The 15,128-nt window shown below is 42.0% G+C and overlaps 2 protein-coding genes across 2 annotated transcripts in view; both read left to right on the top strand.

Annotated features, from left to right (window-relative positions):
- Positions 1-2,330, top strand: part of alx3 (ALX homeobox 3) — a 5,398-nt gene extending 3,068 nt beyond the window's left edge. Inside the window, exons 2-4 of the mRNA XM_039799491.1 lie at positions 923-1,197; positions 1,344-1,469; positions 1,675-2,330. Of these exons, the coding sequence (XP_039655425.1) occupies positions 923-1,197; positions 1,344-1,469; positions 1,675-2,022 (749 nt within the window). The 3' untranslated portion in view covers positions 2,023-2,330. The remainder of the gene's footprint in view (positions 1-922; positions 1,198-1,343; positions 1,470-1,674) is intronic.
- A 3,062-nt stretch (positions 2,331-5,392) lies between these two features.
- On the top strand, positions 5,393-13,537 carry rbm15 (RNA binding motif protein 15). Its single transcript, XM_039800531.1, has one exon. It carries the CDS (start codon positions 5,550-5,552, stop codon positions 8,094-8,096), a length of 2,547 nt encoding a protein of 848 aa, XP_039656465.1. The 5' UTR covers positions 5,393-5,549; the 3' UTR covers positions 8,097-13,537.
- The last annotated feature ends 1,591 nt before the right edge of the window (positions 13,538-15,128 follow it).

Below are 15,128 nucleotides of genomic sequence, written 5' to 3'. Positions count from 1 at the left end.
TGTGAATATTTTGACATGGACATTGCAATACGTTTCCTATAGAATAAATTGATATGTCCGTTCGGAATGTGAACCTAAACATTTATTTTTCTATACTTCCAAATGTGACAAATCAAATCTTGTTTTTTGCTTATTGCCTTGTGGATTTGATTCAAACCAGCTTAAAGAGTTCACTATGGGTTGTCTGAGCTAATCAAATCAAATCACTGTTTGACTGAATTAGAGTTGTGTGTTTTTCTCTGCGTCACAGTTTTGCCTCTTATGGTGGATTGAGTTTGGAATTCAAATTGAGAAGCATAAAAAACAAGAAAGAGATTAATGGATTTTCAGACAAAATGATTGATGTTTGACCCTGTTTTAATTTGATTTTGTAACATAATGTAGAATTATACAGTGTTGGTCTTAAAATAAAACTTTTTCTCTCGCAATGGAAATGGTTGTACGATGTAAAACAGATGACCGAAGTATTTGACAGACTTAAACAATGCTAAAATCTTAATCAGAACTTGATGATTGCAAAATCTTAAGTAAAAATCAACCCCCTAAAAATCACACCCTAACAATAACCAAAAATGGTACCTTAAAAACAACCTAACATTGGTAGAGCGGGCGTCCATATATAGAGATTCCCTCCTTGAAGCAGCGGGCCGGGCTTTGACTCCGACCTGCGGCCCTTTGCTGCATGTCATTACCCCTCTATCTCCCCTTTCATTTCTTCAGCTTTCTTCAAAATAAAGGCCTAAAATGCCCAAAAAATAATCTTAAAAAAACAACAACAACAACAACAACAACCTAACAGCAATATAAATACACCAAATAGAATATTTATTCTGATGAATTGACAATATAAGAATTTGCATATTCATTTATATTTATTTTGAAATGTATAAAATGGCCTACCTTTTTTCTTTTTGCCCTCCAGTCAGAGAGAAAGGAATTCCAAAGACCATGGGCTATCCTGGCATCGTCACAGACTGTTGTGGCAAGCTGAAAGAGCCAGGCGGTGGTTTGCAAGGGGACTCTATCGCCGACTCCATTGACTTATCGGGCAAGAACAAGAAGCGGCGCAATCGCACCACTTTCAGCACTTTTCAGCTGGAGGAGCTGGAAAAAGTGTTTCAGAAGACACACTACCCTGACGTGTATGCCCGGGAGCAGCTGGCCCTGAGGACCGAGCTCACCGAGGCTCGGGTTCAGGTGTGTGTTAGGGCAAACAGGGCAACCACCTTATATGTTTACACCTTTTTGTTTTATAACTATAAACAGAAGAGAGTGTATGACCGTGACGAGACCTGTTGTCTTCTGAAATGTTCCTGTTGTACTATTATTTTTGTATTATAAAGGTTTGGTTCCAGAATCGTAGAGCCAAGTGGCGGAAACGGGAACGCTATGGGAAGATCCAGGAAGTCCGCAACCACTTTGCTGCTACATATGATATCTCTCTTCTCCCTCGTCATGATACATACCAGGTACCACGCAGTTCTCACATGACATACATGCTCTAGTGGAAGCAATACAAATAATTGATCCTGCTGTGAGAATTTGCTTTCTTTTTCAAGCTCAATCGGACCTATATTGTATCTTGATTTGGTGTTCATAGCAAAGTATGAAGTGTTTCCATTTTTATTCCATCAAATTCTAAATGTGTCCTATTCTAAATCTCTCTCCATCCAGATGCAGGGCAACCTGTGGCCCGGGGCGGCTTCAGGAGGAGGCGGTGGTTCAGGAGCTGGCTGTGTCCTAGGAGCGGACTCCATTCCCTCGTCCTGCATGAGTCCATACCCTCACCCCCACAGCAATCTACAGGGCTTCATGGGCATGCCCGCATCTCCCAGCCATCCCCATCACCACCACCCGCCTCATCATCCGGGCATCAACGGCCTCTATTCACTCCACAGCTTCCCAGGAGGCCTCGGGCCCCCTTCCATTGAGGGGCCCGAGACCGACTACAAGCCGACGGGCCTTGTAGCGCTGCGGATGAAAGCCAAAGAGCCAGGCAGCATCCTCTCCTGGCCTACATGACCACAACGGTGCCAGCTCCCCATTATGCACTGACTGAGCCAAAGCATATTACATTCCTGACTCATACACAGTCCCTGATGTACACACCCACCTCAGCATATGACTAAAAAAATCCCTCTTAACATTTATATAAGCCAACTTGGAGACTTTTCACAATTCAGAAGATCTTGGAATATGAATTTCATGAACGTTGAGGGCAACTTGAGCCTCTAGCACGAAAACCCAGTGCATTCATAGGAACTTTATTGTTTCAAGTTTTAGTTTGATATCACAATGCTGAGACCAAAGAGGAAAAATTATTTAAGCATGTAAAATTGTATTAATATTTGTTGTTTCGTATTCATAGGAACTTTATTGTTTTTTTTGTTTGATATATTATTGGACAAAGGGGCTATTTGCAGATAATAAATCTGAGCATACTTTTTGAAAAACCATTACTTTTTAAAACATGCCAAGAGAGCTAACCAGTATGTGTCATATATTTAACTGGGAATGTGGTTGTGAAGCAAAAATGCTTCACAGGCTTTGGTTTCCATAAACACAAAAATGTCTTCTGTGTGGGAAGTGAGCTTCTTTGTATTCAGGAAGTGCACAGGGAGACCGTATGTGTGCAGCATACTTGGCCTCACTTCAAGAGGCCTTCAGGTGGCACCTCATGTATCAGGAGCGAGTGGCAGGTTCATTAATGAAAAGCTAACTGAGCGACCACACTCTACTATTGATGATAAAGTAGAGCCTTCCACAGAAGGATGGCTTGACATTGAGGCATTTTTCATTCACATCTGGCATCAGTGGTAAAGCCGACCAACTGAGTAATGACTTACAGTTTAATAGAAGAAATTGGGGTTACCATGCCCCAGATCGTGTTTTGTTTGGTAATATTGATCTGCTTTTATTTATAATTACTTATGTATTCATGTGTTGTCTTTTTAAAGATTACATGAATATCTTTCTGTGGGATACTTGGTTTATGTATTCTGAATGCATACAGTAATTGTTCCTTGTTGTACTTTACCACAAACAATGTACTTTATTGTCAAGGAAACACTGACTTGCATGGTGCCATCCCATCTGGTGTAAATTACTAAACACATACATACATATTCATGTCAGATGTTCCAACATTTCAATCTGTGAAAGATTGAGAATGCAACTTCAATTGGGAAAAAAGAAAGTTCCACTGGTGGACAAAGCCATTCCAAGCTCATCTTACTCCCCAGAAATGTACATGCCTTACGGGTGAATATACTGGCTCTCCTTTTCCCTTCGCTTGCTTCACCATGACAGCAATGGAGGCGGATCAGTTGCCATTCCTACAGTCTGTGCCGGGGTTTTGTGTGAGCCACTAACATGTGGTTCCAATAGAAGAATGCACAAAACCATCAGAAACACTTTCCACACCCACAGCTTCAAATTCCAGCCAGGCCCTGGGAGACGGCAGCCCTTACTGCAGTTACATAGTCCCCCTGATTAAATCCCAGATTAAGTGGAGAAGATAAGGAGACCTGTCAGTTGGGATAAGGGATTGAGGAGATGGCCATCTTTAGGAAAGCTGAAGAAATAGCAGATGGTGGATCAGTGCTCAATTTTAATATTTAGATAGGGAGCAGTCAAATCTATCTGTCCATTAACAAAACAGGAACTCAGTGTCTTAGTGAATTTTATGTTAACTCTTGAACAGGACAATTGTAATAGAATAGCCAAAAATAATGTGGGTTATTCCACTTAAAAAACAGGAACGCAACTAACTGCCTCATCTTACAATAGGCGGTCACAAGTTTTGATTCAGTTGTCAATAAAGTCACAGTGGTGTGGCAAAAGCTTTGATCTGTATCGCTCAATATATCAGGCTGCCTTATTTGTCAGAAATGAAATGAAAAATGTTGAGCTAAGAGTGCACAATCCTGGGGGCAGTTATTAACTAAGCATCACTCTGTGTAAGGGTCATTGGGTGAAAACTGTCACTGAGTCTGGAAATTACTATACCCTTGGCCTCATTAATGGACAAAAAATATGATTTAATGCTCATTAAAATCCTTACAGCTGCCTTCTGGCCACTGTTTTGAGCTTTGATCTCAACAAGATTTATTTTGGCCTTGAAGTGCAGCTATTGTGACACAACATATCCTTGTATTTGAAGTATAAACAGCATTAACATGTCCCACTTAAGCTAAACAATGTGGTAGCACAGCCAACCACTCAGTGACACAGTCAAACAGTGGAGTGAGGCAAGTCTGTCATAAAGTATTTGGCTGCTTCCAGACATTAATCATAACAACTTCATCTCAGTTCATCAGGAAAAAAGTTGACTATTTGCATTTAATTGTAAAGTGTGCACAAAATGTTTTTACACAAATTCAGAAGTGCAAAAAGCGGTTGATAGAAATAGTGAACTCTGCTAAGTGTTATTTTTTTATTAGAATGATTCAAACAATGCCGGACTCAAAAATGGGAGGTACATAACTCTAAGGACAAGGAAAAGCCAAATAACAGTTGTGTTTTAATTTTGCTTTCAATTTATGCCTCCAAAAAGTAAACTATCTTGTATCTAAAAGTATCAAAAGTGTTCAGAAGTAACCTAATAAAAGGCCTTAAATATATCCAATTAACCAACAATACTGGCCTCATTAAGTACTTATTAACTTAAAAGGCTGTTTATTACATTTATCATCTTTACAAAAGTTCTACAATTATGACTGGAGCTTGGCAACATTATACTTATGGGAATATGCAATACAACTACAGCAGCTTGCTTTGTCCACATACCCACAGAGAAGGGCCATGAGCCTACCCAAGGTCATTTTTCAGGATTAGTGCTACTGTAGCCTACCTTTCGAGCCTCCGTTCAAATACTGCCACCTTGTGGTAGGCCTATTAGGTCGAATAATGTTCCATATTAGTTTTTTTTTCCCGTCCTGTGAAATTATTGATTCAATTTTATTGTCACACAATTTGGACATTTCATTATGCTAGTGATGGGTGTACTGTAAGCTGTCCATATGTAATTTGACTGGGGGTGGACGTGAAAGGGTGGGCCACATCTACGGGGTGGACAAAGAGACAAGAGGACACATTCACATAGCTCTGCGATAAATTGTAAATCTCTAAATAGGCTAAATACTACCTTTTGTGCTTATAAGGTAGCCTATTGTAAGACTAGAATATGGTTTTGACTGATAAAAGGCCACAGAATGTACTTGTTGTTTTGTGTCTACTGCTCCAGTTTTTATGTCCACCGCTTTCACTTCGTTACAAAACGTGAAAAGCGCATACATAATAAAAATGTACATTTAAACGTCTTAGTGGATGATTGACATGTACTCTAAAGTTTTACACCCACTTTTTCAACCAATCAGGTCGAGGAGGCGGGCCTTCACAGTAATCTTTACAAAATGGCGACTGTTGTTGTTTTGCCGCAGGGTCAGTGAATAAATCCGTTTTTCATTTCAATAATTTCCTGCACTAATTTGCAGAAACAACAATAAAAAAGCCCAGGCGTCCCGAGGGTCGGCTCCGTGTGGACTGAGATGAAAGGTAAAGAGCGGTCGCCGATTAAAAAACGCTCTCGGGCCTTGGACGATATACGAGACAGGGGAGGATGCCATCCGACCAGCAAGAAAATGGGGGCTCTCTCTGTTTCCAGTGGGAGTAATAATGGAAATAGCTCGACCAAAGGCGACGGCGGCTCGACGAGAAGGAGTCTGCTCGGTGAAAAAAGAGATTTCGACAGTCATAGTCGGACTGGAAATAATCACAGTTGTCAGTCTGCTGCCGCTAGCTCACTCGGTAAAAACCACAACCTGAGCCTGACGCTGGATTTAGCCTCACCGAGGACCACTTCACGGGGGGAGCAGCGGGTGCAGCCGCCCAGCACCGAGAGTGATTACAAAACCCTCAAAATAAGCGACCTCGGCACCCAGCTGAGCGACGAAGACATAGAGGACGGACTCTTTCATGAATTTAAAAAATTCGGAGATGTGAGCGTTAAGATAAGCCGTAGCAACGACGAGCGGATAGCGTTTGTGAATTTCAGGAAGCCGGAGGACGCCAGAGCTGCTAAGCACGCCAGGGGACGGTTAGTGCTGTACGACCGCCCGCTGAAAATTGAGGCAGTGTACATTAACAGGAGGAGAAGCCGCTCCCCTGTGGAGAGAGACTTGTATGGTGCAGCTCAAAGCCATAGACATTTGCAGAGACCCCTCTCGCCCACTGGGCTTGGATACAGAGACTACCGGCTGCAGCAGCTGGCCTTAGGTCGGCTCCCCCCTCCCCCGCCGCCCCCTTTGCCCAGAGAACTGGAGCGGGACAGGGAGTTTGCCCTGTTTGAAGCCAGGGCACGCCCAGCTTTCATTGCTGAGCGAGCAGCTTTTCGTGAGGAGGATTTTATATCTCCAGAAGATGACCAAAGAGCCAATAGGACGTTGTTTTTAGGCAATCTCGACATAACTGTGACAGAAGCAGACCTGAGGAGAGCTTTTGACAGGTTTGGGGTCATAACAGAAGTGGACATTAAGAGACCCACACGGGGACAGACCAGCACATATGGATTTCTGAAATTCGAGAATCTTGACATGGCTCACCGCGCAAAGCTAAGTATGTCTGGCAAAATAGTAGGCCACAACGCCATAAAGATAGGCTATGGGAAAGCAACTCCCAGCACACGCCTGTGGGTGGGTGGACTTGGACCCTGGGTTCCTGTGGCTGCCCTGGCAAGAGAGTTTGATCGCTTTGGCACTATAAGGAGCATTGACTACAGAAAAGGGGATACTTGGGCCTACATTCAGTATGAAAGTTTGGACGCTGCACAAGCAGCATGCACACACATGAGGGGCTTCCCACTGGGAGGACCAGAGAGAAGACTTAGAGTGGACTTTGCTGACAATGAGCATCGTTACCAGCAGCAGTTCCTGCAGCCTCTCCCAATACCACCGTTTGACATGGTGGCTGAGTCATTTGTCCACCGTGCCACACCTGAACCTCTGAGGGTCAGGGAACGGACTCCACCGTCGCTTCACTTCAGGGAGAGAGAGCTCTTTCCTGGAACTGAGTGGCCCAACCCAGCTATTCGTGATCGGGTACGTGCCTCACCCTTTGAGCCTCTGGAGCACTTGGAACGTGAGCGGCGGGCACAAGAGCCCTGGTCTCTGGAACGAGAGCTGCAGGGACGAGAACCTGCACGCAAGCGGCGTGTAATGGAGGACGGACGACATATAGACCACTCCCCTGACAGCACTGAGAGGACAGTAAGGCGTAGACGTGCTTCTCCAGATGGCAGTCCTGGAGGTAGCAGCAGAGATGGAGGCCGCTTCAGTGACTCAGAGCGCCCTCTGCGAGGTGAGAGGCCCTCCCCTGCACAAGAACGTCACAACAGCCTGGAAAAAGGTGGGGCTGAACGAAGACTCAAAAGCCAGAGTCTCTCTGACAAGGGACCTTCTAGCAGCAGCCTTTCAGCAGTTGGAGAGCGTAAGCGCAAAGCAGGCGATGGTGGGAAGGGGCCAGCCAAGAGAGAACGTTCTGAGAGCAGTTTCAAGGGAGGCCAGCCGTCCAAACCAGATGGCACCAAACTCAGTCTGGCCTGGCATGGTATGCTGCTGCTTAAGAACAGCAACTTCCCAGCCAACATGCACCTGCTGGAGGGTGATCACAGCGTAGCCAGCGACCTGCTTGTTGAGGGCACAACAGGGAGGCAGGTGAGCGAGCTAAAGATCACCCAGCGTCTCCGTCTGGACCAGCCCAAGCTTGATGAGGTGTCCCGGCGCATCAAGGTGGCGGGTCCCGGTGGCTACGCCATCCTGCTGGCAGTTCCTGGGACCACAGAGGATTTATCTTCATCTGACCCTGCAGCCTCAACTCAGCGGCCGCTTCGCAACCTGGTGTCCTACCTCAACCAAAAACAAGCAGCTGGAGTCATCAGCCTGCCTGTGGGAGGGAGCCGAGATAAAGACAACACAGGAGTTCTTCATGCTTTCCCTCCCTGTGATTTCTCCCAGCAGTTTCTGGATTCCTCTGCCAAAGCTCTGGCTAAAAGTGAAGAGGACTATCTGGTCATGATTGTGGTTCGTGGAGCATCTTAAAAAAAAAAAATCAGAACACTAAATTCAAGTGGTGTAAAGAAAAAAAGAAAGAAAATCTGCTGTATGTCACTAACTATTGCATGCTGTGTGTTCTGCATCATGGGGTACACTAGTATGGTTCTTGAGTGTTTGTATGATGCCATGTAATCCACTAAAAGGACAGACCCTCCTACATAACTAAAACGATGTGTTTTTGAAATTATTTTTTAAAGGGTGTATGAATTGCTCACAATCAGAAACCTGCAGTAATTCAGTCAGAATACAGTAAAACAGTAAAATATGAGGAGCATCCGTTGAATACATTTTGAGTTTTATTTAAGAAGAGATGTCATGAAGAAAAGTACTACAAGAAAAGCACTAGAGTATTTAGAAATGCATTGAGTATATACAATAACACCTCCATTACAATGAAACCACAAACAGTGGCCTCACAAGCCACACCTCCCTGACAGTGTTAACAAAAGCTAACAAATTACAAGCTTAACAAAGGTCATGTTTGTGTCCTGGCTATTGTACTCTATTGCCTTAGATTGTATAGGTGTTATTGTGTATACCACCTATTCTGGCATTGACATTATAATCTGAAACGATATACACTTTTTGATGGATGGAGACAAAGATGAGCATGACATTTTTGAATTGAAGGTTTTCAGTAAGGGTGTAGTGAATGATTTGGTACTGCAGTCACAAAGCTAATCAGGAGTAGGAACATTTGAAATGTCAACACACGTCGCGCAACTCTTCTCCAGCACACCACACTTGATTCACCAGATATTTTCGGTTATCTTGCCTTCATCCTGATGAAAACATGAAAGCTTATTCAGTTTGGTGAACGAGTGTGGTGTACTGAAGAAAAGTTACGCAATGTGTTTTAGTTTTGATGGACCGGATTCACACAGGCCTGGCTGTGCGTGCTCTTAAAGTTGGAAAACATTTTCAAGATCATTAGTTAAAGAGTCTCTAGCTTGTTTTATGTTGTGAATTCTGTTTGGAAATTCTGTTCAGGTTCATGGTTTGGATTTGAGAGTATCTTTTGTTAATGTGTTTCGCAATATAGAAACACCAAATTGCAAGATAGACAACGATAGACAGTGCATGTCCACTGGTAAAACTAAACTGTAATGTCAACTCTATGTGGAATGCTAAATACTAACAGATGTGAGATTTTTGCCCAAGGAGCAGCCCATAACACAATGCGCATAGCATAGTAAAGTAAATGCTAACATGTTTTTCATATTTTTACTTCATATTTTATGTTATGCATCCCTACCTTAGAAATGGTTGTGTAATGTGATCTATGAAAAACTACAGTAGTAATGGATAAAAAAGCTTAGAGAGTTTTGTGTTGTTTCATTTTTTGCTCTGAAACCAGTAGGACCTCCAAGAATAATAATATTCAGTATCAGTGAAATGTTGGTACAAAGTAACAAAAACCTGCTATTTGTTCAGTAAGTAGGTCTGTGTAAGTTTTAAAGTTTTAGAAATACTTTTAACAATTCATGTTTGAATTTAAAGTTTAGAGGTATACATTTGACAATATTTTACTCATGCCTGCCAACATGTTCCCAAGGCCTACTTACCGTATTTTGTTTTGCCATTGTATGTTTGTCATGCAATAGTAATCCACCCTGAATTATTATTTGCTGAGTTTGGTTTAAAATGTATTGGGAAAAAAATGAATACGTCAGAAAAATGTTATGTGTGAACATCAAACCCACTTCAGCGTTGGACTCATGTGGAGATGAGTGCAGAGCTGAAAGCCTCTGCAGAGATGTTTGTGAGTCCTCACTAATGAGGCAACTTTTAAGTTGTGTATCCCATCTGCACCTGTGATGACTTCTGTTTTAAATGGAAAATTGAGCAATGTACACTTTGATGTCATGGGAAAGGAAAGTCCATAGAGCCCATGCGAAGCTGTTCACATACCTGCAAGTGCGTTTGGGCACTTAATGTGACCGATTATCAATAAATTGTTCATTTTAAGGGAAACCTGTTTCTTCGATGGAAGTGAATTGAAGAAACACACTGCCATACCTTATTGTGTTTCGAAGGAGTTGTCACTTGAAATTTTGTTTCTGCACACGAAAAGGGAGACAATTTGCAGTTTGTTTAGCAGCAGTGAAGAGAGACCCCCGTATCGCGTGAGGATCGCTGTTTGCTTACAGGCCTGTTCTGAGCTCCTAAGTTGGCCATCATAATTTACTCCCCCCATGATCCCCCCGTTATACCCTCAACGTTTCCTGTTGGCATGTGAACACCTGATCAGGATCAAGGAGCCTCCGCTGCCTCTACTTTACAGCCAGTTGCAGTGTGAAACTGCAACTGGCAGATGCAGCGGTGCAGTTCGGGAGTCGAGGGCGGGAGCAAACAGCAGCACGTGCCAGTATCCTGTTGTCTTCCCTGCTCATTACTCTAAAGGTTTTCATGTGCATTGTTCCTGGTTCTGAGTAGGAGCTGAGGAAATCCCATCACCGGCCGTCACACACTCCACTCGGGAGATTGTGGGTGACACCACTCTGAAATTTCCATAGCATCTACAGTTCAAGCTGTCTCACTGCAGAGGCCAAGCTGAACCACTGGGCTGATTTGTCTTTATTATACTTGCCCAGTTATGATTTGATTTGACTTAATGTTTGGCTCAGGGAAGAGGATTGGCCCTAACCTCAGCTAGGAATATTGTTTGCCCCCGTCTTTGTGTTCTCCTCTGATTGAACCCTCTCCGAGGAGAAGAGTGAAGACTTGTGTTTGCTGTGCTGAAGCTGTATTCCATCATCATCCGAGTTCTGCTGCAGCATGGAAATGAAACACGAACAGGCTAAATTGTTTACCCTTTTTTGACACCGCTGGAAGGAATCCACACTGCGGACCCCACATCCTCCCCCAAATTCTTCTAGGAGACCTGTTTATTTTGCCAATGCCCTTTTTATGAGTTTAAGGCCACTTTACACAGGAAAGAAAGTTTTCCATTTCCTCCTACCATCAATTTTAGTCATAGTTGTGAGAAAACAAATGCTGTGTTCTGTGCTGAGAAGGAACCCTTACTTCACTAGAGAAACATTGCCATCTTGAGGACCATGGAGCTCCTGCTCTCCTCTCGCAGGCTACCTGACACACTCATGCACACCAGACACCAAGGACAGAGCTGGTATCACTGTACGACCACTGTATTAAAAACAACATGAGGGTGAGTAAGGAGAAAAGGTGCTGCCTGCCTGGTCTGTATCGGTGGCTTAGGCAGCAGTGGTAAGTATAAAGTGTCAACACCACGTTTTACAATATCAAATGCAAACCGGCACACTAGTTTTCAGCCAAAGTCATTACTGAGGTTATTTACACAGACGGCAATTGGCATAAATCCAAATGTGTAAGATAACAGGACCATTTACTGCCCACAGTAACCCATTGCACATAATGCTGCTCCCATCAGCACCTTGGGAATCGACAAAACAAAATGATAATTTGTCTTAAATAGAGAACATTTTAAAACCCAAATGTATACTTGTGGTAATATACTCATGCAGAGGTGTGTGTTTACGTTCATTGAAAAATTGATGTAAAAGGTTGAATTTTACAGTTAGGTTACTGCATAAATGCTGCACATTCAGTTGTTTTTGCAGCCTTATTAGAGATGTAAAACCAAATTGGGATTACTATCATTCACTGGAAGATTCATCATGTCAGTCAATATTAATATGATCTAATATGGTCTGTGAGAAAACTGATGTAGGCTCGGTTATAAAAAACAAAACAAACTTTAAGCCACTATTTCCTTTTCAAGACTTATATTCATTCATGTTGAACATTGTCCTTAAGCCATTTCTGATCATAGATAATGTTATTGATTTTATAAAAGAAACCTCTATTTGATTATTTCTTGCTCAAGCCTAAAGTATTAATATCAGTTAGGCAAATATCATTTAAAGGAATTATGACACAAGAAAATGCCTGCTGGCACAAAATTGTCTTTGCGTTAGGACATGTTAATGACTACAGGCCACAAATGATAACCTTCAGTTAATGAAATGGAGAACATTAATGTGAGATATAAAGAAGGCCCAGTCCTGGACTGTGTAAATCTATCACATGCCACCAGTTAGCAATCAAAATGTAGCTTGTGAAAATAAAATCAATCTGTGGCCAATACTTGACTGTTTAATCTGGCAGCCGGCACTTTACTGATACCAGTATGCTTTTTTACTCTGCTCCCAGTATACTGAGGCTGTATGAGCAGCTACATGTGACATTGTAATACTGCCCCAGTGTTGAAAAATGCAAAACCTGAGAGATATTCACTCATCAATATATCAATATATTGAGCAGCAATACGATGCTTGGGAAGGTGTTCTGGAGTGTTTTGAGATATTAGCTTTTGTCTTGATACACACTGTTAAGAAAATAGGCCCATTGGGGGGACCTAAATCTGGAGAAATTAAGTTTTATAGTCTGGTCTCCTATAATCCTTTGTAAAGGTACCAAATTATAATATTGTGCCACTGTTGGTAAGACATCTCAGCATTTTGTAATTGTAAACTGGTGTACAATATGGCATTGTACAATCACCACAGTTCCACACATCTAATGTCATAATATTTGCTCATGTATTACTGTTATGATCTGAAAGATCATGTGATTTACTTTTAGAACAGTAATCTGCAAAAGCCACGTGTCAACTTCAATAGCCCACATGATTATGTCCATGCTGACTCCAGTGCAGTTCATTGCCGTATGAAGCGCTCGCTTGAAAATGTTGTTGATCAGCCATTAAATGTTTAGTTAACTTGCAACATGCATTTCCAAATCATTTACACTGTAAACTTCTGACAAGATTACAAAATGTTTTTATGTTTCCAATACAGAGTTCCACTGGACAAAAACAGCAGTTGTTGCATCCGCTTGTTTCCAGGCCGCCAGTAAACACCATCAGGTGTCATCTACTGTGAGTTACCTGTTTGCTTTGATTGACCGCACTTTAACAATCTGAAATGACTTAAAATGTGGAACCCTTTTTTTTTTCAAAAGTGAAATAATTACAAGAATTTGTTGTCTATGTAGTATAGGCCCCTATAAGTTTAAAGTCTGTATAAAGCTCAAATATACTGAGAAATCATGAGCACTGTGTTAGGGATGTAAGTTCAATGATTTTCCTCTCAGCAGAGTGATGTGATGAAGAGGATGTCCTATTTGATTCTGTGATTAGGTGACTGAGTGGGATCAATGATTTTATGTGTAGTGTTGGAGCCCCCCCCCAAAGAGACTCTGACCTCAAAGGGACTCAGACCTTTACATGCCAACTCACAACTGTTTACTTTATCTAACGTACCCCTTATAAACCATGTACTTGCTGCAGCAAGTCAGAGTGCATATTGGCTTTGTATTCTCTGGGTTCTGCAGCACTCGTCATTGATGCTGGAAACTTGATGTAATAAAACCTTTATGATCAAGTACAGTGTCAAGCGGATTTCCTCTTCAAACAGCATCACAGCATCGCTACTCAAAACACAACATCTACTTTTTAAACCCAAGATGAAAATGAAGGTAATGCCAGTGTGTCTAAATAATGTGTCAATAAAACATGTAAAAGATGTTGCAACTTGTGAGAGTTTTTCTTACAGAGAGATAGAAGCTGGTGTGGTATCAGTGCATTTATTGCTCTGAATCACAGAAGAGCAGACTTGTCACAGTCACATGTCAGTTTATTACAGCTGGCTGCGCACTGTTACACGGCTTAAAAATAAACTCTAAGGACTTGGAACAGGATATCTACGATTGGTTAGCATGTTTTTTTTTTAACTATCATTTCACAAATCCAGGAGCCAGAGTAGTGACAAAACAGTGCTTTACCCATAAATGCATTTACTGCAACAAAAACATAAGATCAAACACCATTACACAGAACTCAGTTCATTATCAGTGGTGTTTAAGACATTACCGAAGGGACATCATTATTTCAAGATATTGCTCAAACATACAGGTTCTTAAAATATCCAACTAACAAGTAAAAATAATCCCAAACCAAAATCTACTTTTAAAGCATCAAATACATGTCATAAAAGATTTATTATGGTACAAAATATTCAGTGGCCCTTAATCACAAAAGCATACTGGTGGTGAATGCAACTCGTGAGCCAAAAGAGCTTTTGTGCATGACTGTCGTTATTGAAACAATACAAAGAGCCTTGCTCAGTATTGTGAAAGTGAGATGAGGGGGAATAATTTGGTACTAATTGAGACAGCATTCTTTGAGTAGAGACTTTTCTCCGCCACAAGAGGGCAGCGTAACAAAACCTATCCATCACTGGATTGTGGGCCCTCAGTTAGGACTTGGAAATGACAGAATAATGGGTGGTCATCGTAGTTGAAATTATATAAACAAATGTTTAATAAGCTTCAAGTTGTAGGTAGGTTTCTAATGTGTCTTTGGTGGACATCACAGGAAAGTTAGTAAAGATACAGTACAGTAAGTACCTTGTAAGGCAAACGGTGAAAAACAAGGAATTCACTGAAAACACAGAAACCTCCATTACATAAAAAAAAGATTCAACAACCAACAGACTTCCATACATAAACAGTAAATGGACTGCATTTATAAAGCGCCTTTCTACATTACAGGACAATGGGCTTTACAATTTGTCTCTCATTCACCCATTCGCACACAGTCATACACCGATGGTGTAGAAGCCGCCATGCAAGGCGCTGGCCTGTCCATCGTGAGCAACTTGGGGTTCAGTGTCTTGCTCAAGGACACTTCGAGATGCGGACAGAAGGAACTGGGGATCAAACCTTAATTAAAGACTGACCCGCTCTACTTCCTGAGCCATAGCCTCCCGACTATAAGTTGCATTGCCATTAATTGGCTGCCTGCAGGCACGGTAAAGGCTAGGCAACAGTTTCCTACCAGTCCAGTTTGTATGGGCAACATCAGCAAAACATATTTGTAGCACAGTTGGTCAGAGATTTACAGACATACAAGGTTGACAAAATGACACTTAATCACACAAATTAACACTGAAAAAAATCAGCAGTCTAACTGGG

The sequence above is a fragment of the Perca fluviatilis genome, chromosome 5 (genome assembly GCF_010015445.1).
Source record: "Perca fluviatilis chromosome 5, GENO_Pfluv_1.0, whole genome shotgun sequence".
NCBI lineage: Eukaryota > Metazoa > Chordata > Actinopteri > Perciformes > Percidae > Perca > Perca fluviatilis.
Note: the sequence above shows the minus strand (reverse complement) of the source record. Positions and strands in the feature narration are given on the sequence as shown.

Coding starts and splice junctions, on each gene's coding strand:
- rbm15 (XM_039800531.1), top strand. CDS start 5,550: ATGAAAGGTAAAGAGCGGTCGCCGATTAAAAAACGCTCTCGGGCCTTG.